General features: G+C 42.2%; 1 protein-coding gene across 3 annotated transcripts in view; it reads left to right on the top strand.

The window, feature by feature from the left end:
• GATB (glutamyl-tRNA amidotransferase subunit B) overlaps window positions 1-21,034 on the top strand; it is a 63,442-nt gene that overhangs the window by 22,679 nt on the left and 19,729 nt on the right. For all 3 annotated transcript variants that reach the window (XM_007071252.4, XM_037897391.2, XM_037897392.2), the window contains 4 exons: window positions 12,696-12,809; window positions 16,779-16,977; window positions 18,053-18,175; window positions 20,887-21,000. In XM_007071252.4, the coding sequence (XP_007071314.2) occupies window positions 12,696-12,809; window positions 16,779-16,977; window positions 18,053-18,175; window positions 20,887-21,000 (550 nt within the window). The remainder of the gene's footprint in view (window positions 1-12,695; window positions 12,810-16,778; window positions 16,978-18,052; window positions 18,176-20,886; window positions 21,001-21,034) is intronic.

The following is a 21,034-nucleotide window of genomic DNA, read 5'->3' as shown; positions in this document are numbered from 1 at the left end:
CCATAAACATGTAACTCCTTTTCTTCTTTTGGGAAAAAAAAAGGTTTTATTCTTCTAGTTGTATTAAGGAGTTTTATCCCATTGTAGTAGAGCTTTGATTTCTCAATTGCTAACAGGCAATCCAAAAACAAATCTGTGAGGTTTCTTTTTGCGGGGGAGGGAAAGAGGAAGTGTATTTTGTTCTATTGTAAAAGTCCAGTGTAGTGAGATCCTAACTACTATGTCCAATTTAAATGTTGTGTGTGTGACCCGGGATACCTAGGGTAGTCCTCACTGAAAATGCCAGGGTCAGGGCAGGCTGCAAAAGGACAGCAGATTCTCCCAAAACTGGTGGTTCACACTGAAGTTAGACTCACCAACTAGTCATGAACTGTGCTCCTGATCCCGCACATTGGTTATCAAGGAGCTGAAAAAAGAAATCATACAGCTTCCTTTATTGCATTCCAGTTCTCCGGTTCCTAATTAGCACATAGGTCCACTAAGGTGGGAAGTTATTTTAAAACTGCTCACGATACAAAATGTTCTTCTGATCCCCAAAGGGCATGCCACATTGCCAGGTCAATTTTACTTTGGATCTTACCCAAACTACTACTCTGCCAGCCAATCCTTTAATATCTAAAACTAAAGGTTTTATAAAAGAAAAGAACAAGAAGAAATTTGTTAAATGGTAAAGCAATCAGATACATACAGAGATTTAAAATCCATACATCAGGTTCTTAGAGTTTGTTGGCTTGAGAGTTCCTCTGGAACACATCCAAAGCTTGGATAGGTCATTCAGTCCTTTGTTCAGAGCTTTAGTTTGTAGAAAAGTTGCTCCAGAGGTGAGAAGCAGGATTGAAGACCAAATGGAGATGACTCAGCTGCCTTTTATAGCCTTTGCCATGTGGCTTGTACATCCTTTCCCCAAGCACATGGGCCTGGAAAAACCTTGGAGTCCCCTGTCCACAGGCATGTGCCTACACGTCTGGCTGACTCAGGTGTAGCCCCTGGCTTCATTCCATGGGTTCACTGTATAGCTGATTGCCTTTGATAGGCCATCAAGCAAGCTAGATAGTGCTGGTGCCCTTTTGTCTTGGGATGTCACCCAGAAACACAGTACAAGTTTGAAATACAGATATATCAAACATTTATAATTCACCATACAAAGATGATACAAACATGTAAACAAGATTATCATACTTGGCAAATCAAAACATTTTCACGGATACCTTACATTGCATATCTGGTAAGACTCATTACAGTTTTATAATATTGGTATCAATAATATCATTAAGTGTCTCACATATTCCATACAGCATCACAGTGTGATTTTACTTTTTTTTAAGTGTCTGATACACAATGAAAATAATAATTTGAGGGACACTGTTAGGTCAAATTTGACCTGAAGTTTAGGCTTCATAAAAATAATCTTTTGCAAGACCTAAGACCAATAAAAATGTTTTTCCTGAAATTTAAATGTGAATTCAATTGGCAACATATTTTTAAAACTAACTTTCTGTGTTTGCCATATAGAGATTGTATCATTATGCAATGTATAATAACCTTAAAATGAAATTGGCAAGAAATTGACTATTGGAATAAAAGGAAAACTGGTTAATCTGTGTTCATGGTTCAAGCTGGTAAATACAAAAAGCAAATGATTACATAAATAGCAAAAAATAAGTATTACTTGTAAAGATGTCTCCATTTTTATCACCTGTGATGGTATCTGTAACATAGGTAAGGGAATTTCAGTACACCTCCACCCTGATATAACGCAAATTTGGATATAATGCGGCAAAGCAGTGCTGTGGGGGGCGGGGCTGCGCGCTTCGGCGGGGCTGCACGCTCCGGTGGATCGGCATGTCAGCATGTCTGACTCCGACATGCCGCTCTGAGCGGCGTGTTAAAGGTGCCGGGCTGGGGCCGAGGGGTTGGATACGGGGCAGAGGGTCTCTGGGGGCGGGGAGGGGGGCGGACAGGGAGCAGGGGGGGTTGGATGGTTCGGAGGTTCTGGGGGCAGGGCAGTCGGGACGGGGAATGGGGGCATTGGATAGGGTGTGGGAGTCCTGGGGGGGGCCTGTCAGGGGGTGGGGGTGTGGATAGGGGTTGGGGCAGTCAGGGACAGGAAGCAGGGAGGTTGGGTAGGGGGTGGGGTCCTGGGGGTGATTAGGCATGGGGGAGGTCTCTGGAGGGGGTAATCAGGGGACAAGGAGCAGGGGGGGTTGGATGGATTGGGGTTCTGAGGGGTCAGTCAGGGGGCTGGAAGTGACTATTAATAACGGAAATGCTCGAGGCCAAAGCAAGTTCGATATAACATGGTTTCACCTATAATGCGGTAAGATTTTTTCACTCCCGAGGACCACATTATATTGGGGTAGAGGTGTACTTAAATGATTTTATCTTGACACTGTCTCTTTAACAGTCCTACTAGAAGTTGCCATCTTGATAGCTTCATGATGCAGAGTAGGATGGAGACAATACTGTACTTATTTGAAAGCACTGAAAATGTAAGCACTTCAAAATTATATTAAGATAAGTTTGATTATTTATTTCAGATTGGTTGATTTGAGTTAGTTAAATCAATTATTAAATTAACCTGACCAAATTTTAAAAAATAGAACTTTATCTTAAAACAACTTAAAAGAGAGAGAGAAGGTGGGGGAGGTAATATCGTTATTGGACCAACTTCTGTTGGTGAAAGAGACAAACTTTTGAGCTACACAGATCTCTTCTTCCGGTCTGGGAAAGGTACTCAGAATGTCAGAGCTAAACACAAGGTTTAGCATAAGTAGTTAACACACATTCTAAGGGGCCATGGAAGGTAAAGTGGTCCTGTCAACACCCTGGTAGTTATAGGAGAAAAGGGGAGTGGGGTGTGTGTATGTGGGGAAGGCGGGTTAGTGGGTTACGGATTGTTATAATAAGCCATAAATCCAGTGTCTTTATTAGGACCGTGATTTTTAATGTCTAGAAAAGACATGCATTTAACCTTCAGGCTTGTCTTTTGATAGTCTTCTACAAGTTTCTTTTGAGGATGAGGACTGAGAGGTCAAACTTTGTGAAAAAGCATTTGCCCACGGGTTATGTGGTGTTTTTGTCTTATCATTTTTCTGTGTGATTCATTCAAGATCATAGCGATTGTCTGGGACATTTAGTGCACTGGATGAGGTACACCCACATTTGTGATAAGTATGTGTAGACAAATGTGTAGCATGTGATAAGCATGTGTAGGACCCATGGATCTTGAAAAATGTGTTGGAGGCGGGGAGTATTGATCATTACAGCAGTGGAGATACGTCTGCAGGTTTTGGAGCTGTTGTTCTGTCAGGCTCCGGTGCCGCTTCAAGTTGGTGTGTTCTGGTCTGTGGGGAGCTTGCTGTTGATGAGGGTAGGGGGTTGTTTGAAGGCCAGAAGAGGGGTTTGGGGAAAGATTTATTTCTGGATGTGGTCCCCATCAAGTACCTGGATATCATACAAGGAAACCCAAAACAACTATTAAAACAGGCAGGCAAACAAACAAAACCCCTGATGACAGTCATCCAGTACAAAAACAAAAGTATAACAGACTAGAACAACTCCACAAACCACAGAACTTCACCTCCAGGATAAGCCAGGGCATCAGAACCCACCACATGGATACTACACAAAACCATGACATCATCAGTTTATCAAGAGTGCCCCTTACCAGAGCTGAATTATCTCTACTCTCCAAGGGACTGAACTTCCGCCCCACCTGTGAACCTGGTACCATACTAACATGTCGAGAACTAGAAGAATTCTTTTGCCAACTCCACCTCAAGAATTCTTTCACAGCAATGATGACATCACCCACAACTACCAAGTCCCCACTGACAGGCATCAGAAAAAAGAATTATCTGACTTGACACCCCACAGTGGATGAACCCACACTCTTGATCATTACATTGATGGCTTCAGGAAAAATATTGACTGTGAAATCTTGAATAAACATCACTCACACCAGAATCTCTCCACCGCTGAGAGAACAGCTATACAATCCATGAAATCCAACCACCAGATAGTGATTAAACCAGTGGACAAAGGGGGTGCCATCATAATTCTCAACTGTGATGACTATGTCAGTAAGGACAATTGACAACTTTCTGACACCATTTATTACAGAGAACTCAAAGAAAACCCCGCATCATAATGCACCAGGTTTAAGGATATCAAATCCTTCCCCAAACGACAACAAGAGAAACTCTGTAACCTCATCTCCCATGAACCTATCTCAGGGATCTTCTACAAGATTCCCAAGATGTACAAACAAGGGAACCCAAGCAGACCTATCATATCTGGCCTTGGCACTTTTACTGAAGGAATATCAGGACTCAGAAACCATCCTCAAACCACTCACCACAAAAATGACCAGCTTCCTCCAGGACACAACTGATTTGCTCCAGAAACTTTACAACATTAACAACCTCCCTCAGAACACTATCCTTGCTATCATGGGTGTCACCTCCCTATACACCAAAATCCCTCTCAATGACAGCATTGCTGCCTGCCTCATATACCTACAAGACAATAGACAACCCTCAGATATCCACTCCAAACACATCACCAAACTCATCCATTTCATCCTCACCCATAACAATTTTACATTCAACATGCACTTTGTCCCAAACCATGGGAATAGGATGGCTCCCCAATATGCCAAACTTTTCATGGGCCACCTGGAGGAGGAATTTCTGAACAAATGCACCATGGGAACAATGACAGGTTTCAGAGTAACAGCGGTGTAGCCCACGAAAGCTTATGCTCTAATAAATTTGTTAGTCTCTAAGGGGCCACAAGTACTCCTGTTCTTTTCATAGAAATGATATACTTGAGATACGTTGATGATATTTTCATCCTCTGGACAGATGACCTAAACTCCCTCATAGATTTCCACCCCAACTTCAACAGCCATCACTGCATCCATCCATCAAACCGTGCCTCAAACACTCCAGCATGAGCATCAACTTCCTGGACACCACAATCAGCTTCAACAACGGAACCGTACAGATAACTTTATACAAGAAACGCACGTATCACCACACCTGCCTTCACAGATCCAGTAAACCGCACCAAAAAGTCGGTTATCTATAGCCTGTCCTTCTGATACCACAGAATATACTCCAAAGAAAAAGTCCAGGATACACAATTTAACACACTTAAAACTGCCTTCACCAAACATGAATTTTCTCTGTTCTACTCTGAGGCTGCTGGAAGGTAGAATGCTGCAATAATAAATAGACTGCTTCCAGTGGGAGAGAAAGAAGCTCTAATTCACTGATGTCTGATTTCACTTACGTCTGATCTTTGTTGGGAGTTGATGTCATTCAGGATCTCTTAGGATTGAGGTCTGCATGGAGGAAACTCTGAAAGAAATGTCTAAAAATGGTTTCTGAATATCCACATGTGCAGACATCTGTGTATTCCCCATTCCACCCTACCTTCTGTTGTATGCTCATATCTATGTAATAAACTGTAGAGTTGTGATCAATCGACTACACCCTGGTCTTGAATCAGCAAGGCATCTATACATATAAGTAAATTCATTCCTATTCAGCAAACCATTTAAATCCGCTCATAAATCCTATTGAAGTCAGTGGGATTAAGCATATTTTTAAGTGCTTGGCTGAAACAGGACCCTGGTCTCTGACTCAGATCCCCTGTGTTGTACTCAGTATGAGATATCAAAAATCTATTGGCAAATACCTCTGTCATCAGTTGCTCTGATTTGCCTCTAACTCTTTGGGTATGTCTACGCAGCAAGAACAAAAAACAAAACAAAACAAAACCATGGCTGACCCGGGCTCTTGGGGCTCAGGCTGTGGGGCTGTTTCATTGCTGTGTAGACTTCCAGGCTCGGGCTGGACTTCTGAGTTCTGAAGGAACTCAAATGTGAAATTGCAGAACTACTAATTAGTCTGTAACCTATCATTTCAATCAGCTTACATACCAAATGACTGGATGATAGCTAATGTGACACCAATTTTTAAAAAAGGCTCCACAGGTGATCCCGGCAATTACAGGCTGGAAAGCCTGACTTCAGTACTAGGAAAACTGGTTGAAACTATAGTAAAGAACAAAATTGTGAGACACATAGATGAACATAATTTGTTGGGGGAAGAGTCAACATGGTTTTTGTAAAGGGAAATCATGTCTCACCAATCTGCTAGAATTCTTTGAGGGGGTCAACAAGCATGTGGACAGGGGGGATCCAGTGAATATAGTGTACTAAGATTTTCAGAAAGCCTTTGACATGGTCCCTCACCAAAGGCTCTTAAGCAAAGTAAGCTGTCATGGAATAAGAGGAAAGGTCCTCTATCTAAACTCCTACATGCCACAAGGGGCTACAACAGTGGTACTCTTAACTCACTTAACAATATTGTTAATCTATTCAACCGCACAGTTAGCCCGGCAGAAGATTCTATCCTATCTCGGAGACTCTTTCTGTCCCATCACCCTCACACACACATGATACAGTTCTGTGATGATCTGGAAGCCTACTTTCGCCGTCTCCAACTTAAGGAATATTTTCAACACACCACTGAACAGAGCACTGACCTACATGAACCCTCTTACCAACACTACAAAAAGAAGAATTCTGCGTGGACTCTTCCTGACAGTCGAAATGACAGACTGGACTTCTACATAGTGTTTCCGCAGATGTGCACAGGGTGAAATTGTGAACAAACAGCATCACTTGCCCCATAACGTCAGCTGTACAGAATGCAACGCCATCCACAGCCTCAGAAACAACTCTGACATTATAATTAAAGGGGCTGACAAAGGAGGTGCTGCAGTCATCATGAACAGGTTGGATTATGAACAGGAAGCTGCCAGGCAAGTCTCCAACACCACATTCTACATGCCACTATCCCCTGATCCCACTGAGGAGTACCAAAAGAAACTAACTATCTGCTCAAGAAACTCCCTGCTGCAGCACGGGAACAAATCTACACAGATACACCCCTAGAGCCCTGACCAGGGGTATTCTATCTGCTACCCAAGATTCATAAACCTGGAAATCCTGGATGCCCCATCATCTCAGGCATTGGCACTCTTAAAGCAGCATTATCTGGCTATTTGGACTCTCTCATAGAATCATAGAATATCAGGGTTGGAAGGAACCTCAGGAGGTCATCTAGTCCAACCCCCTGCTCAAAGCAGGACCAATCCCCAACTAAATCATCCCAGCCAGGGCTTTGTCAAGCCTGACCTTAAAAATATCTAAGGAAGGAGATTTCACCACCTCCCTAGGTAACGCATTCTAGTGTTTCACCACCTTCCTAGTGAAAGTTTTTCCTGATATCCAACCTAAATCTCCCCCACTGCAACTTGAGACCATTACTCCTTGTTCTGTCATCAGCTACCACTGCGAACGGTCTAGATCCATCCTCTTTGGAACCCCCTTTCAGGTAGTTGAAAACAGCTATCAAATCCCCCCTCATTCTTCTCTTCGGCAGACTAAACAATCCCAGTTCCCTCAGCCTCTCCTCATAAGTCATGTGTTCCAGTCCCCTAATCATTTTTGTTGCCCTCCGCTTGACGTTTTCCAATTTTTCCACATCCTTCTTGTAGTGTGGGGCCCAAAACTGGACACAGTACTCCAGATGAGGCCTTACCAATGTCGAATAGAGGGGAACGATCACTTCCCTCAGTCTGCTGGCAATGCCCCTACTTATACATCCCAAAATGCCATTGGCCTTCTTGGCAACAAGGGCACACTGTTGACTCATATCCAGCTTCTCGTTCACTATAACCCGTAGGTCCTCTTCTGCAGAACTGCTGCCTAGCCATTCGGTCCCTAGTCTGTAGCGGTGCCTGGGATTCTTCCGTCCTAAGTGCAGGACTCTGCACTTGTCCTTATTGAACCTCATCAGATTTCTTTTGGCCCAATCCTCTAATTTGTCTAGGGTCCTCTGTATCCTATCCCTCCCCTCCAGCGTATCTACCTCTCCTCCCAGTTTAGTGTCATCTGCAAACTTGTTGAGGGTACAATCCACACCATCCTCCAGATCATTAATGAAGATATTGAACAAAACCGGCCCGAGGACCGACCCTTGGGCACTCCACTTGATACCGGCTGCCAACTAGACATGGAGCCATTGATCACTACCCGTTGAGCCCGACAATCTAGCCAACTTTCTATCTACCTTATAGTCCATTCATCCAGCCCATACTTCTTTAACTTACTGGCAAGAATACTGTGGGAGACCATGTCAAAAGCTTTGCTAAAGTCAAGGAACAACACATCCACCGCTTTCCCCTCATCCACAGAGCCAGTTATCTCGTCATAGAGGGCAATTAGATTAGTCAGGCATGACTTGCCCTTGGTGAATCCATGCTGACTGTTCCTGATCACTTTCCTCTCCTCTAAGTGCTTCAGAATTGATTCCTTGAGGACCTCTCCTCAGACCCTACACTACCAGCACTCCCAGATATCTTTGAGACACCACTGACTTCCTGAGGAAACTACAATGCATTGGTGATCTTCCTGAAAACACCATCCTGGCCACCATGGATGCAGAAGCTCTTTACACCAATATTCCACATGAGGATGGACTACAAGCTGTCAGGAACAGTATCCCTGATGAGGCCACAGCACACCTTGTGCCTGAGCTTTGTGACTTTATCCTCACCTACAACCATTTCAGATTTGGGTACAACTTATACCTTCAAGTCAGTGGCACTGCTATGGGTACCCACGTGGCCACCCACAGGATGCCAACATTTTCATGGCTGACTTAGAACAATGCTTCCTCAGCTCTTGTCCCCTAGTTCCCCTCTTCTAGTTACGCTATATTGATGACATCATCATATGGACAAATGGAAAGGAGGCCCTTGAAGAATTCCACCTGAATTTAAATAATTTCCACCTCACCATGAACCTCAGCCTGGACCAGTGTTATGCTTATAAGAAGCACATGGGATCTTTTTCAGGGGAAAAGGCAATATGCCGCATTTATTGAAGATACAACAATTAGCATGTGCATTCAGTCACCACACACACACTGTCCTGCCAGTCAATTTTATAGTTACCAGTCCAGAGTCCAGATCAATCTAGTGGCCAGCTAGGTTGATCATGGGTAGGGAAGAGCTGGGTTCCGTCGGTCACAACACGATGCTTTGGGGAAGCCTTGGCAGGACAAACCCAAAGTTTCATGGCAAAGCACCCTGTTTTATAGTGATTTTCCTTCATTGGGGCCAATGAGTTTTGCACCGTCATGCTGTAATCAATTGTTTGACAAGTGCTTGTTTTCTTAAATTGTCCTTCTCATCCTTGTTTTTTCATCAAGTTCCTCAGGGCATTATCCCATGCTGGTTTTGATCACTGCTGTCTTGTCCCCGTGATAGGTGCCTGTCTCATCTTTAGAATCATCAATCTGCCCTCCTCTGAGATTTCAATAGGGACATGTTGCAGCCTCCTGGCGCCCTTGCGTCTGTCTCCGGTTCCTCCCTAGAACATCTGGTTCAGCGATGGACTTCACACTTCTCTCAACACACATTCCTCATTCACACACACACAACAGAATTAATGTACACAACATTTTGAACAGGAACATCAAATTGCAACGCAAAAGAAAACAATCATGGCATTCTTTTACTTATTTTAAAATGCTAAACCTACAACAAATTGGTGACCCTCAAAGGTGTGTTACTGCCTTGAGATCAGTCCAGAAACAGATTCTGGCTGATGTATCTCTACCAATGTCCCATTAGGCCATTCAAAAAGGGTAGCTGGCAGGATATGATCAAATCATACACCAATACATTTAATACATGCTACATTATTATTCTTTATCCTTCATTCTAAATTATATAAAATACAAACATAAAATCCTACTACTACACCAGTCCACACAAGAGATCCACTTCCTGGATATTACAGTGCTCATAAGTGATGGTCCCATAAACACCACCCTATACCGGAAACCTACTGACTGCTATACTTACCTATATGCCTCCAGATTCCATCCAGGACACATCATACGATCCATTGTCTAGAGCCAAGCTCTAAGATACTACCACATTTGCTCTAATCCCTCAGACAGACAGACACCTACAAGATCTCTATCAAGCATTCTTAAAACTACAACACCTACCTGGGGAAGTGAGGAAACAGATTGACAGAGCAAGACGGGTACCCGGAAGTCACCTACCCAACAAGGAAAATAACAGAACACCACTGGCCATCATGTACGGCCCCCAGCTAAAACCTCTCCAGCGCATCTTCAACTATCTACAACCTATCCTGGAAAACGATCCCCCGCTCTCACAGGCTTTGGGAGGCAGGCCAATCCTCCCTTACAGACAGCCCCCCAACCTGAAGCAAATACTCACCAGCAACTACACACCACACCACAGAAACATTAACTCAGGAACCAATCCCTGTAACAAACTCCGTTGCCTTCTCTGTCCCCATATCTACTTTAGTGACAATGTAATAGGACCCAGCCACACCAACAGGGGCTCATTCACCTGTACATCTACTAATGTGATATGTGCCAGCAGTGCCCCTCTGCCATGTACATTGGCCAAACTGGACAGTCTCTACGTACAAGGATAAATAGACACAAATCAGACATCAGAAATGGTAACATACAGAAGCCAGTAGGAGAACACTTCAACCTCTCTGGACACTCAATAACAGATTTAAAAGTAGCCATTCTTTAATAAAAAAACTTCAAAAACAGACTTCAAAGAGAAACTGCAGAGCTACAATTCATTTGCAAACTTAACACCATCAATTTGGCCTTGAATAGGGACTGGGAGTGGCTGTCTCACTACATAAGCAATTTTCCCTCTCTTGGTATTGACCCCTCCTCATCAATTATCATCATCATCACATCCACCCTGACTGAACTGGCCTTCTCTTCACGTGCCAGTATATATTTATGCCAGTATCTGTAATTTTCACTCCATGCATCTGAAGAAGTGGGTTTTTTTACCCATAAAAGCTGAAATCCAAATAAATCTGTTAGTCTTTAAGGTGCCACGGGACTCCTCGTTGTTTTTGTGGTCCTCTCATGGATTGTAAACTGGTTAAAAAATAGGAGACAAAGGGCAGGAATAAATGGTCAGCTTTCAGAATGGAGAGAGGTAAATAGTGGTGTCCCCCAGGGATCTGTATGGGACCAGTCCTATTCAACATATTCATAAATGGGGTAAACAGGGAGGTGGCAAAATTTGCAGATGATAAAAAACTACTCATGATAGTTAAGTCCCAGGCAGACTGCGAAGAGCTACAAAAGGATTTCTCAAAACTGGGTGACTGGGCAACAAAATGGCAGATGAAATTCAATGTTGATAAATGCAAAGTAATGCACATTGGAAAACATAATCCCAACAATACATATAAAATGATGGAGTCTAAATTAGCTGTTACCACTCAAGAAAGAGATCTTGGCATCATTGTGGATAGTTCTCTGAAAACATCCACTCAATGTGCAGCAGCAGTCAAAAAAGCGAACAGAATGTTGGGAATCATTAAGAAAAGGATAGATAATAAGACAGAAAATATCATATTGCCTCTATATAAATCCATGGTATGCCCACATCTTGAATACTGTGTGCTGATGTGGTCACCCCATCTCAATCAATCAATCAATCAATAAATAAATACTTATATACAATAAATAAATAAATATTGGAATTGGAAAAGGTTCAGAAAAGGGCAACAAAAATGATTAGGGGTATGGAATGGCTGCCATATGAAGACAAATTAATCAGACTGGGACTTTTCGTCTTGGAAAAGAGAGATGACTAAGGGGATATGATAGAGGTCTATAAAATCATGATTGGTGTGGAGAAAGTAAATAAGGAAGTGTTATTTACACTTTCTCATAACACAAGAACTAGGGGCCACCAAATTAAATTAATAGGCAGCAGGTTTAAAACAAAAGGAATTATTTCTTCATACCACACACAGTCAACCTGTGGAACTCTTTGCCAGAGGATATTGTGAAGGCCAAGACTATAACAGGGTTCAAAAAAGAACTAGATAAATTCATGGAGCACAGGTCCATCAGTGGCTATTAGCCAGGATGGTAGGGATGATGCCCCAGCCTCTGTTTGCCAGAAGCTGGGAATGGGTGACAGTGGATGGATCACTTGATGGTTACCTGTTCGTTCCCTCTGGGATACCTGGCATTAGCCACTGTTGGAAGACAGGATACTGGACTAGATGGACCTTTGTTCTGACCCAGTATGGCCGTTCTTATGTTCTTATGACCCTCCTACCCTGCAGGGCCTAGAGTCCAGGCTCCGGCCTAGAGTCCAGGCTCCAGCCTGAGCCCGGAAGTCTACACAGAAATGAAACAGCCTGAGCCTCATGAGCCCAAGTCAGCCAGCACAGGTCAGCTGCGGGTTTTTTCTTTGCTGTGTAGACATACCCTGTGAAGGTTTGGGGGTGTCAAGAGTACTGGTTATGTCTGCAAAAGTAGCAATCCAAAACACTGTGTGGCTTCTCATGCAGCATACAACAAAAACAACTGGATGGTTTTATTGTCCATATAAAACTTTGCAGATTTATAGCTGCTGCCAGACTGATGATGAATATGAGCTACCCACGCAAGAAAACAGAGATAATGCCTACTGAAGGCAAGCAAAATTGAATATACGCTCTGTATAAGGCAGCATGTGGGAGAAGCATTTGTTATATAGTGAATATCTGAGTGAAATTGTATGTCATGTTTCTTTAGGCTCTCAACAGGAGATGTGTAGAAGCAGCGGTGATGACAGGCCTCGCACTGAACTGCAGGATAAACAAGAAGTCTTTGTTTGACAGAAAACACTATTTCTATGCAGATCTGCCTGTAAGTATGCATTATGAAGTTGGTCCCTCTATAGCTATAGAAAAGGATGAGTCTGGAGTAGGGCTGGGGGTAGCAAAGAGATGCTTTTTATGTTTTCAATCAGTGTTCTGCCCAAGCTAACAGGATGCTGCGTCAAGCCCTGATGAATAGATAGCTATACCCTGGTGTTCACTGATTGAATATGATTGCTCTGATTGCTGACTCCTTGCTTAGCCTCACGATTCCAGTGGTTTTATGTAATTGAATTGGGAGATGGAGCTGCTGGGCCTGTACTTTCTCCATTCCTAGTATTAGCACTAATTGTCTGTTAGGGTAAAAGCAAACCAGTCTGATAATAGCCCTTCTTTTAAAATGAATGTGTAGCAAACACACATTACAATAATATAAACATCATAGCATCTCTTCTTTGTTTTTTGTTTTTGCTGTTAAATTTAAGGACCTATAAATATCACATTTGCTTTTCAAACCTTCTAATCTTTGCCAGGATCTTGAATGAACTTAATAAATGTGCCTTTGCCACGTGCAGTAATAGATTTGGATCCTGTAGATTGCTTTCATATTTGGAATAAACTGTCTTTGGAAGTGAGTTGTACTTCACTGCACTTGACAAAGTGAAGTAATAATATGGAAATTAGTTGAGAGTCTGGTTTTACCTTTTTGACAGCGTACAGCAGAGCTCAAGGACCTTATTTTTGTTTTAACAAAGTCACAGTTCTAACTTTAAAGATGGCCTTTCCCTCCATATATTTGTTCTGGATGTTGTTGAACATAAAAGTGGCCTGTAAAGGGAAAAATAATGGATTTGGTTCACTTTGCTTTTTTGAATAAAGAAGACTTGAATGCTTTGTCCTGCTTGTGTTTTACCCAAGAAAAATCAGGAATAGCAAATCTTATTTTCCCAGTTTTTCTTGGAGGTGTCCTTGGAGGTCCAGAGAATTAGGGAGGGAGTGTTCTTCAGGCCATAGATCAATGTGTAGAGGTGTTGAAATTTTAATTAAAGATTTTTTTCTCCCAACTGTTTGTTCAGGCATTTGAGATTTTTTTAAAAACATAAAACACAGAATTTTTAAATAAAATTCCATTTCCCCCCTCATTTGATGTCCTTGGAAGAAAGATGATATTATGGTTAATGCGTAGCTGGGATTCAGGAGATCTGGGTTCAATTTCCATCTCTGCTAGAAATGTCCTGTTTGTCCTTGGGCAAGTTGTTATCTCTGTGCCTCAGTTCCCCATCTATGAAATGGGCATAATGCTTCCCTACCTTTCTTGCAGGGGTATTCTGAGGATAAAGTCATTAATATTTGTGAAGTACCTGAGCCCAGATCCACAAAGTAACTTAGGTGTTGTGATGCTTAAAGAGTCTCTGGGCCAGATACTGAGCAACAGTGAGACTGTCTCTGTAGCCTGGTGGTTAGGGCACCCGTGTGGGAGGAGGGAGACCTATGGTCCAGTTCCCCTGCTTCAATTACTATTTAATTATTTATACATAATGAAACAGCTGCAACAGGAGAGGTTGAGGGAGCTCCCCAGAATATCCTATATCTCAGAGGTTAGAGCACTCTCTTGAGAGGTGGGAGATCCCTGTTCAAATCCTTTCTCCTCCCTCAGGCAGACGGGGGAATTGAACCTGGGTTTCCCATATCCCAGATGAGTGCTCTAACCATTGGGCTAAAAGTTGTAAGGTGGGTGCTGTTGGTGCTTGATTTTGAATGGGACCTCATCTGGTAGGCAGCCACTGAGCACACCTCCCATACTGGGCCCTCCAGGCAAAGTAGGCAGGCAAACATCTGTCTTCCCTAGGTTCATGGATAGCTCTGGGACTGGGCAGGAGATAGGCATCTAGATGCCTAAGAGGGAGGCAGCATTGTGCATACCCTGAGGCAGCAACATAGGTGTCTAGGTAACTTTACCCTAAGAACTTAAGTACCAAGTGAATTTAGGCATCTAGAGGGTTAGGCAGCAGTGGAATAAGAGTTTTGTGGATTGCAGTGGAGCCTAAAACTGGGACTTAAGCACCTATGTACCTGTGTGGATCTGGGCATTGCATACTGTAGGGATGGAGGACGTATAAATACCTACATAGGTAGTTACTTTGGTTGTCAATACACTACTAGTTCTGCAGTCATCACTGATAAGTCTTCCTGATAAAAACAGTACATTCCCAAGAGCTGAAATTCTAAACAAGCAGGAGAAAAAAGTAGAAACAAAAGAAGCCAAGCCCAGCTTTTCAAACTGGCTTTATGCATCACGAAGAGAAGAAAAAAGAAATCACAAACCCAGTTGCCGATCACCTTTAAATTGTAGGTGGTTCTGCTCCTACATTAAAGAATGTTCAGACTTTCCTGGTGGTGATCACTCCACCAATAAAAAACTAACAGAAAAGAATGAAGCAGAGTAAAAATTAGTCCATCTGTTTTGAAAGAGAGAGCAATGGGAAGATGTATCTTCAGGTAGCATGTGTAGTACATAGGCACTGTGTTCTGCCACTACCTAATGGCTTATAGTACAGCATCTTCTAGTTAAATAAGCAGGGAAATTTGGGTCAAGAAGATACCTGACACATTCTATTAGCTTTAAACACACAGAATTCAGGATCTTCTAGCAGCTGGCGTCTATAGTGTTGAGCACTGACTGTAAAATGCCCAGCCTGCATTTCGTAAAAGGCAGTCTTCTCAGGAGCCCTATAATAAGATACAGAGTTTAACCTAATGAGCTGAATGGAATAGATAAAATAAATCCTGCTCTTAGGGCCGTTTGACAATGGGATTATTGTTACTCCTGAAAATGGGGCTTCGGATGGGAAATGGGATTCTTGTTGTTTATTGTCCCATGCCATTTGAGGCTTTAAAAAAAAAATCACTTAATGAGAAGCTGGGGGAGGCAGGAAAAGCTATATGCATAGATTATACTGAGCCTATAGAATGGAGTCAATTGTCTCGTTTTTATTATAGTGCTTAAAACTAGGTTTGGCAGAATTCAATATTTTTTTTTATAGTTTTGATGGATAATATCAATGTTTATTTTTCAGCATTTGTTTTGTTTTTTTGGTTTACATTTTCACGGCTGCATGAAATTATGGGGGTATCAGACCATAGATATTTAATGACTAGACGTTGAGATTCAAAAAGCTAAAGCTTTATAGCTGTTAAAAACACAAATTGACAACATCACATGTCAAAATATACAAAGTAAATATCCTGAAATCAAACTCCAGTAAGTTCTCCAGCAGCATTTTTCTTTCTTTGCCTATCTGAAATGTTGACTATCATTGGTAGAAATATTTTTTTGTCAGTTTGTGTGCATACAGTGAAATTGATGTTTATTGATTAAAACTCTAATACTATACTACCAAGCGTATTTACAACTAGAAGGTTGCACACTTCACTGCTTATGTAGGCCAAGTTGTACACCCAGCTTGGCCCTTTCCCCTCCACTCCAGCTGGGCCCCTCTCCCCTGCTAGTCAGGTCCAAACACTGTTGATTTTGGTGAAAATCAGAAAAGGCTGATTTTCCACTAAAACTAGGCTTCTGCAGTTTTTCGATTTTCACCAAAATCAGTAGGGTTCTGACCAGTGCAGGAGAGCAAGGGGCCCAGCCAGAGCGAGGGACAGGGATGAGGGGGGCCCTGGCTAGACCTCACCCCTGTGTCTAGACTGACTGTTCCCTTGCCACAGGCCTCTGTGTGAGGGGTCATTGCCTCCTCCCTGTATCCTGAGTGACCAAATGGCAATTTTAGTGGAAATCAGGCTTTTCTAGTTTTTCTGATTTTTCACCAATAGCAATAGAGCTCTGGCCAGAGTAGGAGTGACAGTCCCAGCTATTGGGGGTGGGTGGGGGCTGGCATGTGGGGACAAGGGGCCTGGCTGAAGGGGCTGGGCCCGAGTGGGGCCAGTCTACCTTGGGACAAGAATTAAAATTATTGTTCATGTAAAACGACAATTCTGAACGCAGACCTGATTCTGTATGCAGGCTGGCTATCAAATCACTCAGCAGAGACTTCCCGTTGCTGTGAATGGGAGTCTTTCATACGGCCTCTGTGTAGGGGGAAAAAAGAACCAGATGGTAACCAGGACTGTGAGGATCAAGCAGATCCAGTTGGAACAAGACAGTGGAAAGAGTCTTCACGATGACACAAGGAGCCAGACTCTCATTGACTTGAACAGGGCTGGTAGGCTTGGATCACTTTCTCATCCCCGCAGTCTTTCTGTGTATGGACTGAATATTTAAAACTAATTGGGGGATGGGGGGTGGAATCTGGTTTGTTGCTTTCAATAAATATTTTAAAATTAGACTTAAATGTAAAAAAAATTCCATATCTGGCTAATGTTCATCTTTTCTGGCCTGTTTGCTGATAACATAGTGGCACTGGCCAGTCAGAAGGCTAGTGGCTCAGTTTCTCAAACCTGTCTGCCGGCCAGCTTCCAAATAAGATCTTTAACATGTCAAGGGGGTATTCACTGGGACAGAGGAGCCACTTATGCTCCTGCAGCTGTAAGTGTTGTTTAAAAAGAGAGTGAAGACTCTGAATGAAGCAACGTGGTAGAACATGCACAGACGGCAGAGTGGGATGCCAGTGCTTGAGTCAGAAATGGCTTTTAGTTTTTAGCTTTTATAAGAACGATCACTTTCTCCATAAAGCTCTAAAATATCTATTGTATAAATCAAATGTTGACCAACAAATCCATATACCTAAATGTGTAGTTAGGTGCCTAAATACCTGGCCTGACTTTCAAAGATGGTGAGCATCCACAGCTGCCAGTGAAGTTGCGGGCTGCAGGTACTCATCACTGCTGAAAATCGGAACATTTAGTTATGTGCCTAACTATGGCTTTAGATGCCTATCTTTAGGCCCCACACTTGCAAATGTTGACTAATATCTTTACTCTAGGAAGCTGTAAGAAAACTGTGATTGCATTAATTTACCTGAATGTAATGAGAAAATGAAATTGGGAAATCAGGTGGCCTGTTCTTAGCAACTATCTCAGAAGAAAGGGAAATATTTTTTCCATCTGTTCCCTATGTCATCAAAGAGGGGAGTGTGTGGAAATGCCTTGAAGTTAAATCTTAGAAATAAAACAAAAAATATCCCCATTTTTACAGTTATTAAATAAAACATGGTTTCCCAGTTTTCTCAAACAAACCCAAGTGCTGTCATGTGTTTAGCTTATTGCACTTTAATATGTCAAGATCAAAAGCTACTGCTGGGAATCTTGTTTCTCTCTCTCTCTCTCTCTCTCTGGTAGGTGTTGGCCTCATGGAGGTTGTCATGGAGCCTGATATGAGCTCTGGGGAAGAGGCAGCCGCAGCAGTCAGAGAGCTTCAGCTTGTTCTTCAAACGCTTGGGAGCAGCCAGGCAATCATGGCAGGTAAAGGTGGGGGCAGGGCAATGTTCCCTCCAGTTAGATGTAATTCTCTGCATTTGCGGGGTAGTTTCACAGCTTCTGGTTATTTTGCTCTGTTGTTGCCTAACATTTAGCATTTTCTTAATGCTGCTTCCTTTTAAAATTTTCAGTGTCTGTATAAGGTCAGCTATGCTTCAAGTGTCTTTATGGGCCCAGCTTCCTCTGCAGCACTTGGATTTTTATACTGCCTCATACATCAATTTTACACGATAGACCAGGGCAGGATGAAGTAGCGCGGTGTTCTTGTTATTTTTCACGTATTGTCTTTCTCTGCTCATCTTGCATGTACTTAACTGTGGATGGGAAACATTGTAACAGTGATTAATAGTTGAGAGTGAAGGCTCCCGACACAGCTGATTGTGTAAGTTAAATTTTGGGTGTAAATTGATCATAAAACAGATGTTCAGCAGTGAACCAGTGATTTAACATCACCTTCAGCCCCTGAGGTAAGCAAGTGCAACTCCCAGTGAGTTCAATCAGAGTTGTGCCTGCTCAGCCCAAAGTGGATTGTGACTCTGGGAATGTTGGGGAATGGTTCAGGTTTAATTTAAAATAATGGGTAATTAGTAGTTCTTAGATATTAAGCTCTTTGGGACAGGTATCTTCATATGTATTTATGCAGGGGAACATTGATCCTTACTTAGGCTTCTGGGCACTACTGTAATAAACAGAACCTTTATCTTGTACCTCCTGCTAGCTGCTTTTTCTGAGGCAACTTCCACTTCCACTGCCTCACAATCTGATTGTCTTCACTTACACTAGTTTTGCACTATTGTAACTCCAGTGGATTTACACCAGTGTTAGAGGAGACTCGGGCATTCGGTGGAGGTCACTCATTTTGCATTCCTTCTGAATGCCAAATCAGCACATTACTCTGCTACTTATACAGACTTTATGATATACAGTAACTTACTATCATCTTTCATTGCTGAATTTGGCCCTGATACTTCCATTGGCGTCACACCAACGTATCCCACATATTCTTTAAAGAAAGACCTGCCATGCTGGCAATATTTTTTCCCCAATATTATTAGATTTTAAACAAAATCATTTTATTCAGGTGTGCTTAGTGAGGTATTTTTTTACTATGCTTTTTCTCTTACTAGTGTTGTTTGTGTTTAGGTGAGGGTTTGCTCCTTCACATTTTATCTTCCTTCTACTTGCAAGTGCTGGGAAGACACATGCTGAATTCATCATTCATCGCTTTGCAACAAACTGCTTGAAAGCATGACTTCACTGCAAGATGATCAAATAGGAGATGAAGCTGGGCTGTGAGGGAGACAGCCTTTTTTAAAATAAACAGGCCCCAATTCTCTTTTCACTTATGCCTGGTTAATGCCATTCTCTTCTGACTAACAACAGTGAGAGAGTCAAACCCACATCTTTGATAGCAGCAAAGTGAAGACAGAAGAATACTATTGACATATATTTCTTTTGTTACAAGTGTTCTCTTCTCCTCACCCCTAATGAAAAGTCTCCTTTAAAATGAATATTGGGGTCCCTTCTGTACCTCTCTCCTTGCCAACTCAAGGAGTCTCCATCAATACAGAGAAGATTTACAAGATGACATCCATTCAGCTTTTACAGAATGGGCAAGGTCCACTTTTGCAAATTTACATCGGCTATCCTGAATGGGCTCTAAGACTTTACACCTCTCTACAGATTTAACGCTGGGCTATTGACATTGTCTTCACTAGTGCTGTTGTATAAATATCAAATATTTGCTTCATTTTACAGCGTATTAATTTTAAGTTCAGATAAGGAGGAAGAGTAGAGAATGGGTTTCCTCTGATATAGCAAGAGTGATATGGGCTTATCGTGTGAGAGATGTATGCCTATGTTTTTCTTTTCTTTATGCCTAATTTGACTATCTCAACAAATTCTCTGCATAGATGGATGTTTTGGAGGAATCTGGTAAAACAGAATTACCAGTGAGATGGTCAGACAGGCTCTCCTGGGAATTCTAGTCCACCTCTTGCCTTAGTGCACGTTTGCCCTCTGTGTAACTTTCTGTTTGCCTGTATATGTTAAGATTTTGAATCCTTCCTTACTGACAAAAACATATTTGTTGAAGAAGAAGATTACAGTTCGTTGAGGGAGGAAAAAAACAAGTTTCTGACATTTGCCCTTCAGCTTTAAATTCCCAAGGATGCTTCAATAAATCTACCCAGCATGACTGTTAAAGTCTTGTGCTCCATGGTAGAGCAGCATACAGCCATCAAGTAGTCATTTCAGGGGGTGTTTTCACACACTTTTGTCAGGGCAGAAAAATAAAAACTGGAATCTTGCAGCCTGCTTTTTTGTTTTTGTTGTTAATTGCTGGTCTTTTAGGTGATTTACCCTAGTTCTGTCCTCCCTTTACAGGACATAACCTCTCTCCTAGAGTATGGTTTTAAGGACTATGTTTTTAAGGAGTATTGTTTTAAGCCCGTGCACTTACACTGTACAGGTGTCTTTGAGAAGAATCATGTCATTCCATTCCAAAAGGTAGTATTCTCAGAAAATTCAGTGATTGAAGATGGAGATTTAAAATAGAACCATAAATAGGAAGCTGTTATAAGGCAGCTGATCTCTTCCTGACCTCAGATCTTTTACAGTATAAACATCCTGTACGTAACATGCTGCTTATTAACATATGCCAAGGTGATCTACTCTGATGATGTTTCCTTTTACAGAGGGTCAACTGAGAGTGGATGCCAATGTATCTGTTCATCACCCCGGAGAAGCTTACGGAGTAAGGACTGAAGTGAAGAATATCAACAGTGCACGATTCCTGGCAAGAGCAATAGGTAAATGTTATTTGCTCCTTTATTGAACTGCTGT

Source organism: Chelonia mydas, chromosome 4 (genome assembly GCF_015237465.2).
Source record: "Chelonia mydas isolate rCheMyd1 chromosome 4, rCheMyd1.pri.v2, whole genome shotgun sequence".
NCBI classification, from domain to species: domain Eukaryota; kingdom Metazoa; phylum Chordata; order Testudines; family Cheloniidae; genus Chelonia; species Chelonia mydas.
This window is presented reverse-complemented; position numbering and strand designations above follow the sequence as displayed.